At 42.4% G+C, this 16,448-nt stretch overlaps 1 protein-coding gene across 1 annotated transcript in view; it reads right to left on the reverse strand.

Moving 5' to 3' along the window:
- LOC115369201 (NACHT, LRR and PYD domains-containing protein 12-like) overlaps positions 1-16,448 on the reverse strand; it is a gene marked incomplete at both ends in the record, with an annotated part of 50,177 nt that overhangs the window by 19,058 nt on the left and 14,671 nt on the right. The window contains 2 exons of the mRNA XM_030065768.1: positions 14,133-14,303; positions 16,229-16,399. Coding sequence (XP_029921628.1) covers positions 14,133-14,303; positions 16,229-16,399 — 342 coding nt within the window. The remainder of the gene's footprint in view (positions 1-14,132; positions 14,304-16,228; positions 16,400-16,448) is intronic.

Below are 16,448 nucleotides of genomic sequence, written 5' to 3' on the forward strand. Positions count from 1 at the left end.
CAAAGAATGTGATTCTCACAGTGCTGCCACCACCATCCAGATGCATGTGAGCTCGTTGCAGCAGGTATATGATGGCATCATCAACTCCCAAATGGGGCTGGTAGGCAAACTGTAGAGGGTCTAGCAACTCCTTCACCTGCGGCCTCAGGTGGGCCAAGACCAGCCTCTCCAGCACCTTCATCAGATGAGATGTGAGGGCAACTGGTCGGTAGTCATTGAGGTCCGATGGAGTCGACTTTTTTGGGACAGGAACCAGGCAGGACGTCTTCCACAGCACCGGGACTCTCTCCTGACTCAGGCTCAGGTTGTAGAGGTGTTGGTCGTTGGCTCTCTCCAGGCTGCCTGATGGTTGCCTTTGTCTCCCTTTACATCCGGTGATCTGTTTCATCCCAGTCCACACATCCCTCACATTGTTCTGCTGGAGTTTGGCCTCCAGCTTCCTCCTGTAGCTGTCTTTGCACCTATGCATACCATGAGGTGTATGTGTACCCCTATTTGAGAAATGGGGGAATAAATGATAAAATAAAACCAAACCAGACTGAAAATCTTTATTTATTGTGTAATACAATTTGATTTGACATTTTTTTGTTTATTGAAGCAAGCCTTTCAGTTTATATTTGGGAGTTTAAGCTCATCTGACCTAGTGGTTCTCAAACTTTTTTCAATAATGTACCCCCTCTGAAATATTTTTTCAGCAAAGTAAAAAAGAATCCAGCTTCATCAGTGACTTCTTCTTGCATATGTCTTTATACTCAGTTCTGTTGTAGCAAGCCATTCCAGCGTCTCGTCGAACAGGTTCATTAGGCCCAGGTCGCCATTTGGTGGCCGGTCACGGACCCCATCAGTGGCTGAGGAGATTTTATTGGCTCTTCTTCTTTTCTTCCTCCTTGTTTCCAGCTGTATCGCTGCTACGTTTCAACCACTGATCCATTTTCTGCATTTTTGTCTGGTCAAGGTTATCAAACTTACATTTACATTTACTTATTATAGCATATGCTTGTTATTTTGGGAATTATGCATGACTGATATTTTTTAAAGCAATATTTATAACAGAAAAAATCTCACGTACCTCCAGCAGAACTCCCCCCATTTCTCCCCCCAACCGAGACCAAGACATTACCGAGACTAGAGAGTACCGAGACCAAGACAAGACCAAGACATTTGGAGGTCGAGACTAAGACCAAGACCATATATATTAAAGAAAAGAACAAAATGACAGGTATCTCTTTTAAACTAAATTTGCTTTTAAACAAATGCAACAGCAACAGAAACAAAATGCTGTTGTTTTCTAACCAGCACAATGAAACAAATCTCAAATCTGAGGAAATTTGTTGTTTGACTTCTTGTAAAAAGTACGCCATCATACTTTTTAAAACTGCATTGACCTGACAAGCAATGATAAATATGTCATTTCATAAAGAAAGATTAAAAGAAAAAGCAATTAGACCTATAAATTAAATGAACTAAGTTAAAAAAAAAAAAAAAAAAACATTTCAGCAAGGTTTCTTTAACATCGGTCTTGAACTTAACCAATTTTAGAACATTTTGCATTTTGGTGCTTTGACAGCTATAGTTTGACTCATTTCAGGATGATGAAATTGAATACGGAATATAAAATTCCAGTTATGAACTTCCATTTATTTTTCAATGAATATTTATTCCGCTAAATGATGATTTTTAAGGAACCTTGCATGGATGCTATTTTTTTTAACATATATTTAAGCATTATTATAATGTGAAGTTACAATAATGACGGTCAAGCACACCCTCGAATGTAATAATGCAATTATACAACTAGCCTAACAACAAAATAAAATGTATAATCAAAATGTATTCATACTGTCATCATTTTGCTCCCAAAATATAAAACAAATTGACAAATGTATTAAATAAATGGCCTAGACAACTCATAAAGAATAAACAAATGAACAACGATTAATAGGCAAATAACATTAACACATTAATAACAAGAACAAAGTTACAGCCTGCATATCTCCGTGGAAGATCTTACAGGTACTGTCCGTGGTGCTGAATCTGCCTCAGCAGGTACGATACTGTCCACGGTGCTGAATCCGCCTCCGTGGGCCCTGTCCATGGTGCTGAATCTGTCTCAGCAGGTACTATATTGTCCGCGGTGCTGAATCTGCCTCAGCGGGTACTGTCCATGGTGCTGAATCTGCCTCAGCAGGTACTGTCTGTGGTGCTGAATCTGCACCGGAGGATGCTGTCCGTGGTGCTGAATCCGCTTCAGCAGGTACTGTCTGTGCATTTCATTCTCTTTATTATAGAAATTAAAGCTCCATAAAATTCACGGAGGATCTTGTTTAACTCTTCTTTACTTACACCTGAGAAATCAACTGTTTTCCCGGTGTTTTTCAGGTAGTCTTGTAGACATTTTATGGCCCAAGACGTTGACTGGGCCATACTGGCTTCATTTCTTGACCTCTCCAGCTGATCCAGCTCTTCACTCGTCACTCTTGCATATCTCGGCTTTATCTCTTCTGTCTTGTCTTCCTCGTTCAGCCATTTATCCAAACTTGGTCGCCAGATAAATCAAAATTGACAACAAAACGGTCCATTATGCAGATTAACAAAGTTGACAGCGGCTTTTGATGCGGGTTTCAGTGAAACGTTCCGTGTTGGAAACCACACAGACTCGGGTAATAAGATAAAGGCGAACTAATATTTTCAGTGATGAGGTATTTTTCATTTGAGCACGGCTAGCTGTGCTGCCATGCTCATTTGAGCACATTCTAAACATCTGATTGACCAGTCAGATTGCGCGGTCGGATCTACCTGTTGTATAATTACGCAGCCCCATTTGAGAAATTGTGCTGTAGGGTATATGCCCACATCAGCATAAGCACTGACATCTTCTGCAAAATACACAACCATATAGGAAATCAAATTGATCATATAATGATGTCCCTTACTCCCTTACTGCCGTGACAGCTATGAAAAACTGTGACACTGCCATTTGGTTCCTGTCCGTTCTTATGTTTATTCTATGTTGATCCCTTTCTGCATGTTGCCGCACATCAGCCAGTCCACCATGAGCCACAGAAAACACTCGCCGACACGTTTTGCAATTTGCCTTGTACTCCGTTGCCACTGACGCTGTCAGGCATCGGGTTCGCCTCTTCCCATTCTCGTCTGTACTTTTGCAAATGTTTTTGCTTTTTGGGATGTGGTGGAGTGTCGGGTGTAGCCGACATCTTTAAAACACGCGGGTGCCCTGTGCGCGGGTGCCCTGTGCGTGACTAGGCAACCCATGACAGGAGCGGGCAGGCATTCAGACAGTCACACAGAGAGAGACGCAGCCACAGGAGGTGGAGGTCTATCCGCTGTACCTCGCGTTAGCTCCTCGCTATGCGGGTCCTGCCACGGTTGAATTAGCTGCCTTTAACATTTCCTGTGTTTTATTTTGTTCATTATTCAGTGTTGATGTGTGTGTGACAGACGTGTATGGGGCATTTATGAAAATACGGGACAAATTGCGCAACATTTCATTGTCAGTTTAAAGACGATTCTGTATTTTACGGGATGGGAGGCTACCCTATGCATACCCATGAGGAACTTATGCAACAAGAGAGAAAGCCAGTCAGAGTTTGTCGACATTTATGGCGATTTCCCGGGGATGCCAAACATAAGCACCGCTTCACCAGCCGTCTTTATCCACTCTGCGTGTTCAGGGGGCGTGTCACTCAGCTGCACTTTTCTTTTTTCTCTCATCAAAGTAGTGAGAGTCTGGTCTCGACCGGTCTTGATCAAAAATCCCGAGTCCGCCCAGTCCGAGACCGAGACAAGACGGAGTGAAAATGCCTTCGATTCCGAGACGAGACCGAGACCCTCAAAAAGTGGTCTCGAGACCAAGACCGATCTCGAGTACAACAACACTAAAAACAAGTTCAATTTTAGTTTAAGTGAAGAGGCGTCAGACTGGTTCAGAGTGTGACGGACCGAGACGCCACATCAGTGAGGCAGACTCGACCGGCCACAGCCTCCTCTTCATCACCAAAACTACACCCACCTCCTCATCTGCTCCTCTGGTTTTACTGACTCCCTCTCACTGTCTTTAAAATCTAAAAATCATCTTTCATTATTCAGTGTGGATTTTACGGCTCATTGTGTCTTGATTTTGTCATTGGTGTTCTCAACATTCATTCAATGGGCATTTGTTTGTTGTTCATGGTCACAAAGACTTTGCTTTTCTACCAAAAACAAAAGGAAAATAACACATTTTATTTTCTCAGATGCCTGATTTGACCTCCAGTAGACTGTGCAGAGATTCTTGTCACTGCTGTATCCCTGAACGTTGATGACATCTGCTGTCGACTCGAGGCAAAGACAGGAAGCAGCCCGACACACGGGGAGTGGTCCTGAAGCCGTGAGGTGATGTCAGCGTCCCTGAGCGAGGCCTCCACCCGGCGGAGAGCCGTGTCAGTGACCGGAAAGTTCCTGAACACACTCCACTTCCTGGAGACGGATTGCAACATGCACAAGAGGACTGCACACACACACACACACACACTTGTTTGGTCCTGTCCTTTTGTTTTTCTTCCATTTGCTAACTGAAGCCCAACGTTTCGGGCTCACATCTCCAAAAAAATGTATCAAGGCGTCTCGCTGGATTATTACAATCATCACATTTTCACATCACCTGTGCGGTACACTGATTACACACTAGCCTGAGTGAGAGAGACGGGGGATGGCTGTAGCACTTTTTGTCTCAGCAGCTTTAATTTGCAGAATTTTTGTGTTTGAGCCCTAAAATTTCCACACTAAGTACCCTTATTTGTGTACTATAAATAGCATTTTTCAACTATAACACAGAATTGTATAAGAAGAGGTCTGATGCAGGTAGCAACAGGGGGGAAACAAGATGGCTAACGTGAACAACTCATGCTTATCATGTGAAAGAGCAGGTTTTTGTCACCACCGTCAGACGTCACCACCATCAGGTTTTCTGTCTGACGGTGTAATGGCAATTTGTCCTTTTCCTTCAAACATTTTCACTCTTGCCATTACATACACAGGAGGAGCATTAGTGATCTTTATGCAGACCCAAAAGACAGAAGGTCCAGTCAATCCTCGTATCTTTTACTTGTTTTATTGAAGAGACAAAATTATGACATATCAGCTCTTGTCCATCCTCCCTGCCTCAGGTTTGGTGAAAACTTGTGTGCCCTCCACCTTCCTGTGCCAACCCCTTCCTGTTACCTATGCCCAACATATATCCTGTCTCTAATCACTGCCACCATGTGTTAGAAATAATTGTAAGTCTAAAGATAAAAAAATAATAAAAAAAAACAATAATATGCCAACACTAAATTAAACTGCTCCTACAGACGGTGATGACTGAAGTCTGAAAAATGCTTATAACAGTGCTCAGGATTCTTATTTTTTGTGCCAAATAGTTAAATAAAGTTGTTAAGCAAGAAGCCACTGACTTGAGTGGTATAAATTTTGGAAATGTATGTTTTAATGAGGCCACTGTCACCACCGTCAGATTAGTGTCACCACCGTCAGAGGCAGTTATATTTGTTTTAAATGAATATGCTTACAATATGTTTCTTTGGTGCTGTTCAGTTATTGAAGTAATAGTCTCTTTTAATACAAAAATATGTTTTTCAAAAAAAAAAAAAAAAAATTATGGTGACGGTGTTGACAAAAACAAAGTAGCCTAATAACTGGAAAAATGTCTTTTTTATGAAAAAAATGCAAAATGAGGAGGTTGCACCGGTACATTGCTGAACAGCCAAGACCTTTGCCTATAATGATATACCTTCAGATTTTGTAATTTAACTCACTTTTTTTTTTTTTTTTTCCAAAATTAAAACCTGTTTTATCGAAAATCCCAAGACTCAGTGACATGCAAGGTCATGACAAATAAAATCATTGAAACCTTGAACTATAATTTGCAGAATTTTTGTTCTTTTTCCACAAGTTCCCTTATTTGTGTATTATAAATAGCAGTGTTTCCAACTTCTCAACCATATCACCGAATTCATTTATTGATATCAAATACAAGAGGTTCCACTACCTCACTACCGGGGTAAGTTTTAACTGGACCTGTAAGATATAGCAATAAGAGAGAAGAATTAAAAATTGAGACCACATCACAAAATTTACATGCAAATGTCCAAACAATAACTTTTTTACCTGAATATTAGTGTCTTGGCTATAAAAATCTGTGTTCTTCTTCACACAGCTATGCAAATTCACATGCAAGGTCAGGAAGAACGAGGTCAACCATGAAATGGATCACATGATTCTCAGGTCGTCCCTTATTGGTGAAAGCGATGCTGTTGCAGCCATCCCCAGTCTCTCCATGGAGAACTGTTTCAGAAAGTTATTGCAGTGGGAAAAAAGGGGGTCTGCATTCCCCCAAATATTTGATATGCAGGACAATATCATTTTCCCAGGGGTGGTGGCAGTGATGTTGTTCATGTTTAACCTTACATTTATGTGGAGAGAATCCATTTCCGACACTTTCAGGTGTGGTTTCCCCTGCTTCAGTCCCATGCGTGTTACATTTCCCTCGACCAGGCCAAGAATGCCAGAGTCTTGAAAAACAAGCTGCACAGAGCTAAACAGATAGATAGATGGATGTTGTGCTCCAGCAACAGGTTGTCAAGAAACTGCACAAGAGCAATAGTGGACTAAAAAAAGTATAACTATCAACATTAGAAGAGAAAAATTTATATTTTAGAAAAAAAAAACACAATAAATAAAAATTAAATAAAGTACATTACAAATAATATAAGTACACAAGTATGCAAAATTTGCAAAGAGAAACAAACCAGCAGTGGATGTTGTTGTAGTACCAAACCAGTCCACTAGGTGTCACATTTAGGCCACTTTGACCATGTGAACGTCTCTTTCAACATCATGCTTTACCACATTTTTTCAAATGTTTGTTGAACCCACTCAGTCCAACACTCACAAGCCCCCTCCAGCTCCTCTCCAGCACACCTGAGCCACAGGTGAGGGCTTCATGCTGATTGGCTGAAACAGATCTGCATGACACAAAGGAAGAGCAAGTAAGTAAGTAAGTAAGTAAGTAAGTAAAATTTATTTAAATAGCATTTTTCCCAGAGAAAGGCTCGCAATGTGCTTCACAAAATGACAGTAAAAAACAAAGGAAACCAGTAAAACCTATAAAAACACAGAAGACAAATAAAAACAGGAAAAAAAAAACACAAAGCAAAGTTATCAAAAGACAGTGACAGTCAGAACATGGTTGGTTTACGACCTTTCAGGAAAAGCTTGCCTGTACAAGTATGCTTTTAGTTCCTTTTTAAACATGTCCACAGTAGCAGAGACTCTCGGGTCCTGTGGAAGAGCATTCCACAGCCCGGGAGCGACACACTGAAAGGCTCTGTCACCCCTGGTTTTTAGCCTAGGACGAGGCACAACCAACAGACTCCGGTCTACAGACCTAAGAGACCTGTTGGGTACATGAGGATGAAGCAGGTCACACACGTACTCTGGTGCCTGACTATGGAGAGCTCTATAAACCAAAACAAGGACTTTAAAATGGATTCTATAACTGACAGGAAGCCAGTGCAACAAGGCCAAAATAGGGGTGATAGAGGCGGGTCATTGACAGGCTATACTTCCATCAGTAAATTAAGAATGCCTTCATACTGAAATGTAATGGGGTTGGATGTATTTTTCCTTCTACCAGCAAAAATGGTCTCAGGCGGTACGCGCTCTACTCGGTTCTCGCCCCGTCACTGTCGGTTTCAGAGTATAAAATATGGACCGCATGCTTCACTTTAAAGTGTCACATAAAAACTGGCCTGTGATCCAACTCGAGTCCTGATGCGAGAGTTTAAGAGACAGGCAGTTCGCTGTTGTTGATGATGAGGAGCAACGAGGAAGAATGAGGAGTTCAGTTGGTCCTGCAGGCCACCGTACGTACCGCAGCTTCTCTTACCTCCTTGTTTGTCTGCATGTCTGTACGCAAGATAACTCAAAAACTAATGAACGAATTCAGATGAAACTTTATAGAGGGAATGGCAATGAGTGATGAATGAGCTGATTTAATTCTGGAGTATCTGGGTCAAAGGTCAAAGTCAAGGTTTCTCATTTTGGGCAGTGTGTTTGGGCATCAAAGCAGGACGCAGCTGGGGTGTGTGTGTTGTGTTGATGTGGTTTTGCAGCATGGTGGACATGGTGGCTAAGTCTGACTGCTCCTGTTTGTCATGTTTTACATTTTACTGTTAAATCAAGAGAACAAACAAAAAAAAAATAGTTCTGATGTCTTGAAATATTCTGGACCTGCTCATGCTGCTGGAGTTACTGAGCCTGAAATGTCTGAAAGTTCAAATTTGGCTCTTTGTTTTTAGGGCAGCGCTGACAGAGGGATTACTCTGGATCTTTAAATATCAGCGTACACCCTCCCTGTTCTCCTCTCCTGTCCTCCTCACTCCTCTCCTCCTCCTGTCTCCTGCCTCCCACCCCTTTCTCTCCTCCCATTTCATCTCCTCTGCTATCACCGTCCATCTGCTCTCATCCTCTTGTCTCAGCTTCCTCCCATTCCTTCCATCTTTTCATCTCCTCTAATCTCTTTGCCTCTCCTATCCTGTCTTGACTCCTCCTTTCCTCTCCTCCTCCTCCTCCTTTGCTATCCCCTCATTTTTTTTACACTCCTTTCTCCCATTTTCTCCTCTTCTCCCCCACTTCCCCACCCTCCAAATGCCACCCCACCTCCATTCATTCTCTCCTCCTCTTAAACTCTTTACTAGACTCTTAATCGGGAGAGTGTGTTTGAAGCATACGGCATTTACTGTCATTACCAAGGCCTCTGAGTCAGTGCAGTGTGTGTGTGTGTGTGTGTGTGTGTGTGTGTGTGTGTTGTCTGAGCTGATGGGGGTAGCATGGTATAAAGTTGCCACGTAGCATTCAGGCTTTATGATGCCTTTTTTTTTTAATGCACGGGAGTGGAACAGATGACACATGTAAAACATTTCGAGCAGACCAAGACGCTCTCAGGCAGCGTGCACTCATCTGACACATTTATCACCTCATTAGCATGGAAAGGCAAAGTTTACTGGCATTTTTTTTAATATATATAAAATGAGTACACCCAGACATGCACACATACATAGGCTACATCAATCAATCAATCAAACTTTATTTATAGAGCACCTTTCATACAAAAGGAGCAGCCCAAAGTGCTTTACATTAAAACAACACAACAAACAATAGACACAAGAGATATCCCCCCCTTCTCCCACACACACACACATACACTCACACCCAAATTTAAAAACACTGAGGAATTAAGAACAGTGAGGAAACGCTCTCCTACACTCACCACTTTGAAGTGAGGAAACACCAGAGAGAAGATAATCGATACTACAGAGGCATAATATGACTGTATAGATTAAAATTCATTAAACATCTAAAAAATAAAAGTAATACAATAAATAAAACCTTTTTAAAGGCCAGACTAAAATGGTAAAAATAATCAAATAAATAAAATTCAATTAAAAACCAGTCTAAAAAGGTAAAATAAACAAATAAATAAATAAATAATAAAATAAATAAAATTCAGTTAAGTACCAGACTAAATGGTTAAAAATAATAAATTAATAAATAAAATTTAGTTAAAAGCACACACTGCCTACATAGAATATTCTTAATTTTAAAAGAATATTGATAAAACATGACTTTCAGGCTTAAAGACTTATCTTGTATCAGTGTAGACAGAAAAAAAGGGAAAAACAGATATAAATATATAGATAGATATACAAAAACCGAAAAAGGAAAAAAAATAGATATATGTATCAAAGTCTAAAGATTATATTATAGGCTAATATATATGAATAGTGAGAACCTGTGCTTTTTTCAAAAAAAATCGTTGCAACTTCATGAGCCAAAGCAGTGTTTCAGGAGGCAGAGCTGGTAATTGGAGGGTTTCCGGTTCGATTCCCGGCTCCTCCAGAGTGTGCTGAAGTGTCCTTGAGCAAGACACTGAACCCTTAGCTGCTCCTGATGGACAGATGGGCACCTTGCATGGTCCAAGGAATCCCATTGGTGGAAAGTTTTGAAAATCACCTCTATATGACCATATAATACCAGAAAAACACCCTTTTTAACACACAGGGGAAAGGGGTTCAAAATTTTACTTTCAGATATCATTATAAAAATTCACAAGTTGATTACACACACAAAGACAAGAAAAAAAGTCAATTACAAGTTCTTTGAATTATTCTGTTTATGCATGTATATCACACAGTATCTGATTTGATATGCGCTAACAGTGAATTTAAAGGTTACTATATATATAGTAACCTTTAAATTCACTGTTTAAATATCTGTTCTGGCATTTATTCATTATATTCCTTATTAGCATATATCAAATCAGATAATAACAAACTGAGGATACAAAATCAGTTGAGTTTGCGTCTCTTGCAATTTGTCCTAGGGTTTTTTCATAAAATGACTGGACTATAAGAGAATGCCTTCAAACTGTGCTTTTTTTCTTTTTTTTTTTTTTTCAAATGTGTCACAAAGCTCTTCATATCAAGTCTTTTCCCTCTAAGCGATGCTTCACAGAGCGTGTCGAAAACCAGGGTTTATGTGGAAATTAAAGTGAATGCACGGAAACTTTCCAGACCGGCATACAGAGCCCTTTCACCGGAGGAGCTGCTATCGCTTGCATCAGAGATATGAAGCTCGGCCGCGCTGCGTTTTTTTTTTTTCGACTCTCGGTGTCTCTGGAGTTTCACAACGGCTGTTTGCTCAGCGTCCGCTCCGTGTGTGTGTGAGAATCCAAGCAAAGCCAGCAAAGCGTCATGTCTGCCTGTTCAAGTTTCATCATCAGTTTCTTGTTTTTGAGCGAGAGAGAGAGAGAGAGAGAGAGAGAGAGAGGGGGGGGGGGGGGGGGGGGGGAGAGAATATGTGGAGAGAAGAAAAACTGCGGGTTCAAACCCTGGCTTCGGTGCTGCTGCCCTACTTCTCTCCATCATTCTGAAATTGATTCACAATGTCAGCACTTTGTTTATTGTTTCAGAAAGGACAAAAAAAACTCTTGCAAGGACAGGCAGGAATTAATTATTAGAGAATATTTGTGAGTGTTTCTGGTGTGTGACTGAGTTGTAATTGCTACTTCATTGTGTTTAACACTGATTTAATGTCTAATAATGGAAAAAACGAGGGTCAGTGAATGTATCGATATTTTGATTGAGGCTGCGGTCAACATCAATGAGACAGTAAGACCAGTAAATATGAATAAACATGAGTACAGACCACAATAGCAACAGCCTTTACCTCTCTCTCTCTCATATCTCTGTGTAGTAATGCTGTACAGAGAGGCTGTGCGTGTGTGTGTGTGTGTGTGTGTGTGTGTGTGTGTGTGTGTGTGTTTGTCCAGGATGACAACTAGTGGCGAAGCCCGGAGACGGCAGGAAAGCTCCTCGGCTCCCTCGGCCTCGAGGTTTGGAGCAGAGGAGTGTGTGTTCATGCTCCTGCGAGGACGGCCTGCCCCCTGGTGGACAAATGTGAAAACTACAGGAAGATATCTGCAGAGATGGAAACTCCATTCGGGATGTAAAAAGCCTCGGCTGCAGACATGTATCCAGAAAGAAATGACGGGGTGGGGGTGGTGGTGGTGTGTGGGTGGGTGGGGGTGGGGGGGTGTGGGGTGCTGTCATTCTCATGTCTGTGTTTATTGACTAGAAATACAAAAAAAAAAAAAAAAAGCAATCGGTGGAGGAGGAGGTTTAAATGACACTTTTGCACAATATTAAGAATTTGAATATACAAACATTATCATGACTTATTATATTTACGCGCCTGTCCAGTCAATCAATTAACAATTATCCACCAAGATGCCTGATACAAAAAAAAAAAACAAAAAAAAAACAGTAACTATAAATCACAAATCAGCCAAACATGTTCTTAACACTTTCAGGTCAGAGTTTGTTTCTGAGAAACTGGCAGCTAAACCACAATAAAAGAATCAGGTGACCCCAAACCAAATGCAGGGTGGAGCGGCTCAGTGAAGGTGGAGCTGAAGGTGTGCAGGAGTCTCAGTCTGTCAGGAGAGACTCTGTAGAAGGACAGAGTCCCAGCAGAGCAGTCCAGATCCACTGCTACTCTGTGAGATCCAAGGGGAGGGACAGAGATGCTGGTGGACTTCCAGTTGTGTTTGACAGAGTAGCTGTAATCATAATCAGAGCACATCAGACTCCAGGACTGTTTATTGTCTCCAAGCACAGAGTCAGCACCACTTCTTGTGATTCCTCTGTAAGTCACTGCTATATCAACCCATCCACTCCACTGGACCTCCCAGTAACATTGCCCAGTCAGACCTTCTCTACACAGAGCCTGAAACCACTGGTCAAATCTGTCTGGGTGATCAGGATACGACTGCTGCTCTCTCACCCTCGTCACCTTCCTGTTGTCCTCAGACAGACGGAGGTTTCTGTGCGCTGTGTTTGGATCCAGTGTGAGATCACAGGCATCTGATGGGGAGAAGACACACAACACAACTCAGAAAGCATCACTCACTCACACTCTCTTGGCTCTTATGAGGTTATTATAGTTTTGCATTTTTCATTAAAAATCAAAACTAATGTAATTTTACACTTTGTGTTTTCAGTTTGAGTTTGGTTTTCATTCATTTTAAAGAGGATTTGCTTGTTTAGTTTATTGTTTTTAATGCTCATTTTTGGTTCAGTTTGTAAGGCAGATTTCATATCCACCCAAAATACCAGAGAAAAACAAATCAAAAATTAAACAAATGAGACAATTTTTTCTACTTTTTCTCCTTCAGGTTTTTTTTCTTTTTCTCTTTCTCTATTTTTCTCTACCTCTCTCTGTCCTTGCCTGCCCCCTACCCTTCATACACCCCCCCCTTACACACACACACACACACACACACACACACACAAACACCAAAAGTAAACTACAATTAATTTGCTTTCTTAATTTTTTTTTTTCTTATTTTTATTTTATGTGTTGTTTTCTTTGAGTTCCTGTCTGGTTCTTTCTTTCTTTCCACATCTGTTCAGTCCTGTCTTCTCCTTTTCTAATATGTTTTCTAATGTTGTCACTCTCTGCACTCGACTTGTTCACCTTTCTTTCACTAATAAAGGAAAAAAAATACCAGGCTTATGTGTGAGATAAATCGACAGAGGAAAACTCATTTTTCTCTGTAATTTTAAAGTTGTTTTTAGTATGTTGTAGCTTTGATTGGACTCAGCAGAGAGAGACAGGAAAGGCCGGGGAGAGAGAGGGGCCGCCCTGCAGCAAAGGGCCTGAGGTGGGATTCAAACCCACGACTCAGCCTGGACAAGCTGGAGCTCTGCAGCACGTGAGCTACCAGGGCGCCCAGGTTTCTGTCATGTCAGCTGATTTTAGCTGCTTTTGGAAACACACACACACACACACACACACACACACACACACACACACACACACACACACACATATAGTTTCAGCTCGCTCACATTTTCTGTAAAGCCTTGTTTGGATTTGGACTTCATGTGTGTGTGTGTGTGTGTGTGTGTGTGTGTGTGTGTGTGTCTCAGTACTCACATCCTCTCAGGCTGCCAGCTGGAATCCAGTCTTCTACATGTTCCAGCCTGTAGGGATGAACACAAAACCATCATCCTCATCATCATCATCACCCGCAGGTCACATGACCCCAACACACCTGTGGCTGCTCTGATTGGCTGATCTCTCTCTGTCTTTCTGTCCAGTCCTGAGGCCACTGAGCACTTTGGACATTTCCCAGGAAATGCTGCCTGCACTGACTGTGTCCAGCACAAGAACCAAGCAACCAAGCTGCTCCGCCTGGACTGACTCCACCCCTCTAGGACTGACTCCACCCCTCTACTGACCTGAGGACTGACTCCACCCCTCTAGGACTGACTCCACCCCTCTACTGACCTGAGAGGACTGACTCCACCCCTCTGCTGACCTGAGAGGACTGACTCCACCCCTCTAGGACTGACTCCACCCCTCTACTGACCTCAGAGGACTGACTCCACCCCTCTACTGACCTCAGAGGACTGACTCCACCCCTCTACTGACCCCCACCCCTCTACTGACCTCAGAGGACTGACTCCACCCCTCTACTGACCTCAGAGGACTGACTCCACCCCTCTACTGACCTGAGAGTCTTCAGTCTGCAGTTTGGACTCTCCACCAGAGCAGACAGCAGCTCCACTTCTGAATCCTGCAGCCCGTTGTCACTCAGGTCCAGCTCTGTCAGATGGGGGTTGGACTTCAGAGCCGAGGCCAGAGAAGCACAGCTGCTCTCTGTCAAGCTGCAGTCCCTCAGTCTGAATGAAGAATAAAAAATAAACTATAAGACCAGAAGAGTGCAGAAGCGTCTCTCCTCAGGCTACGTTTACACGTACACGGGTATTTTTAAAAACCGAGACATTTCCCTTCGTTTGTGCCCTTCGTTTACACGCAAACAGCGAATTCGCCTCTGAAAACGATTCTTTCTAAAAACTCCGGCCAAAGTGGAGATTTAGGAAAACTCCTGTTTCGCGTTTGCATGTAAACTGAGAAAAACGGAGAAATACAGAATTTCAGGCAGCCGACGTCACATTATGCACCAAAAGTGCGCGCAATGTTTACATTTGGCTATGGTGATCATAGACATGATAAACGTATATTATGTTTATAATGGTGATGATCATGGATGCATTCACAGTAGCATTTCTGTCCATATGTTTGCATTTGCAAATACAGCTGCTTTTTATATCGAGGAGCAGAGATGAATGAGGGCTCAGAGGTCAGTCTCCTCCCTCCAACACAAAGAGCCAGTCCTCGTCACCGCCAGCATCGCTTGGGTCCGACCTGGGTACTGCTGTCTGGCTTGGCTTCTGATTGGCTGGCATGGCTTTCTCCTTCTTCCTACACCGCTGCCCATAGGCTTGGTGTAGTTATGATGGCGCTCGACGGCGTATTTATGCAGGTTGATGTAAACGGAAACTTTTTTGAAAACGATGCCGTGTGCACAATGTTATTCTGGAAAACAGAGGGAGGGAAATATTCGTTTCTCAAAATACCCGACTATGTGTAAACGTAGCCTCAGTGAACTGGCTCCTTGTGCTCTGAGAGCTTTTTCTACTTCACTATCGAGTTATTATTATGGATTTGCCATGTTTTCTAGCAGCCTGCTCCCACTGATACAGCTATTCATTTTGTAAGAAAGTGAAAATACTAAACAATACTAGGCTAACTATTCCTAAATAAATGAAAATGTTGTTATTTGAAAGTCTGGTCCCCACAGTGTCTGCCTAAAAAAACCCTTTTGGACAAATGGAGCTGATGAGCCCTGATGTGTTTGATTTTCTTCCTCACATCACAGCAGAGATCTGGAACTGACGGCTCACCAGGGGCCTCATGTAAAGGGTGGGTACACACAAAAACATGGTGTACGTCCTTTTCCACAGCTAAGTTCAGATGTATAAACAGTGAAATGAGCGTGGAAATGTGCGGTTCCTCATGCCAACTTCATGGCTGGCGTACGCACGTTTCTACAGCTACGGATCCTTTGGCGACACTTACAGGTGATGCTGGGAAACTGTTGATAATGTGAAGACAATTAGTCCTCTGATGTGCACATCCGAGACACATGAACAATTAGCACTGATGAATAATTAACACACACGCATGTCTGGGATTAGATTAGTGGATATAAAAACACGCCTAATATTAATCCCCCTTGAGCATTTAGGATGTGCGCCCCCAAATATGATCCTGTCTTCACAGCATCAGTACCAGTCAGTGGTTCAAGTTAGTGACTTGCTGTTTGTTGCTGGTTAAACTAAACTTCAGAGCTTTGTGACCGGCCCCTGATTGTCTCTGTGTGTAAAGCACTCATGTCAATAAACCTGTGTGTCGGGCGCCCCGGTGGCTCACTGGCTAAGAGCGAGCACCATGCAGTAGTGGTTTTGGTAGGAGTAGTAACATGGAAGGGTGCAAGGGAGTAATTTGGCCTAGGGCGCCAACATGGGCAGAGCCGCCACTGACACCAGGGCTCAGTCCTGATCACAGAGACCAGGGCTCGAATCCGACCTCTGGTCCTTTGCTGCATATCATCACCTCTCTCCCCCTGTCTATCTTTACTGTGACTATCAAATAAAGCAGAAATGCCAAATAATAATAATAATAATAATAATAATAATAATAATAATAATGAACCTGTACAGAATATTACATGTTGACACATCATTAAAAAGTGCAGTCTGACCTGAGAGTCTTCAGTCTGCAGTTTGGACTCTTCAGTCCAGCAGACAGCAGCTTCACTCCTGAATCCTGCAGCTGGCTCTCACTCAGGTCCAGCTCTGTCAGATGGGGGTTGGACTTCAGAGCCGAGGCCAGAGAAGCACAGCTGCTCTCTGACAACCTGCAGTACCTCAGTCTGAATGAAGAATAAAATATGGAGCTATAATTTCCAGTGTTTTGGATAT

The sequence above is a fragment of the Myripristis murdjan genome, chromosome 12 (genome assembly GCF_902150065.1).
Source record: "Myripristis murdjan chromosome 12, fMyrMur1.1, whole genome shotgun sequence".
Classification (NCBI taxonomy): domain Eukaryota; kingdom Metazoa; phylum Chordata; class Actinopteri; order Holocentriformes; family Holocentridae; genus Myripristis; species Myripristis murdjan.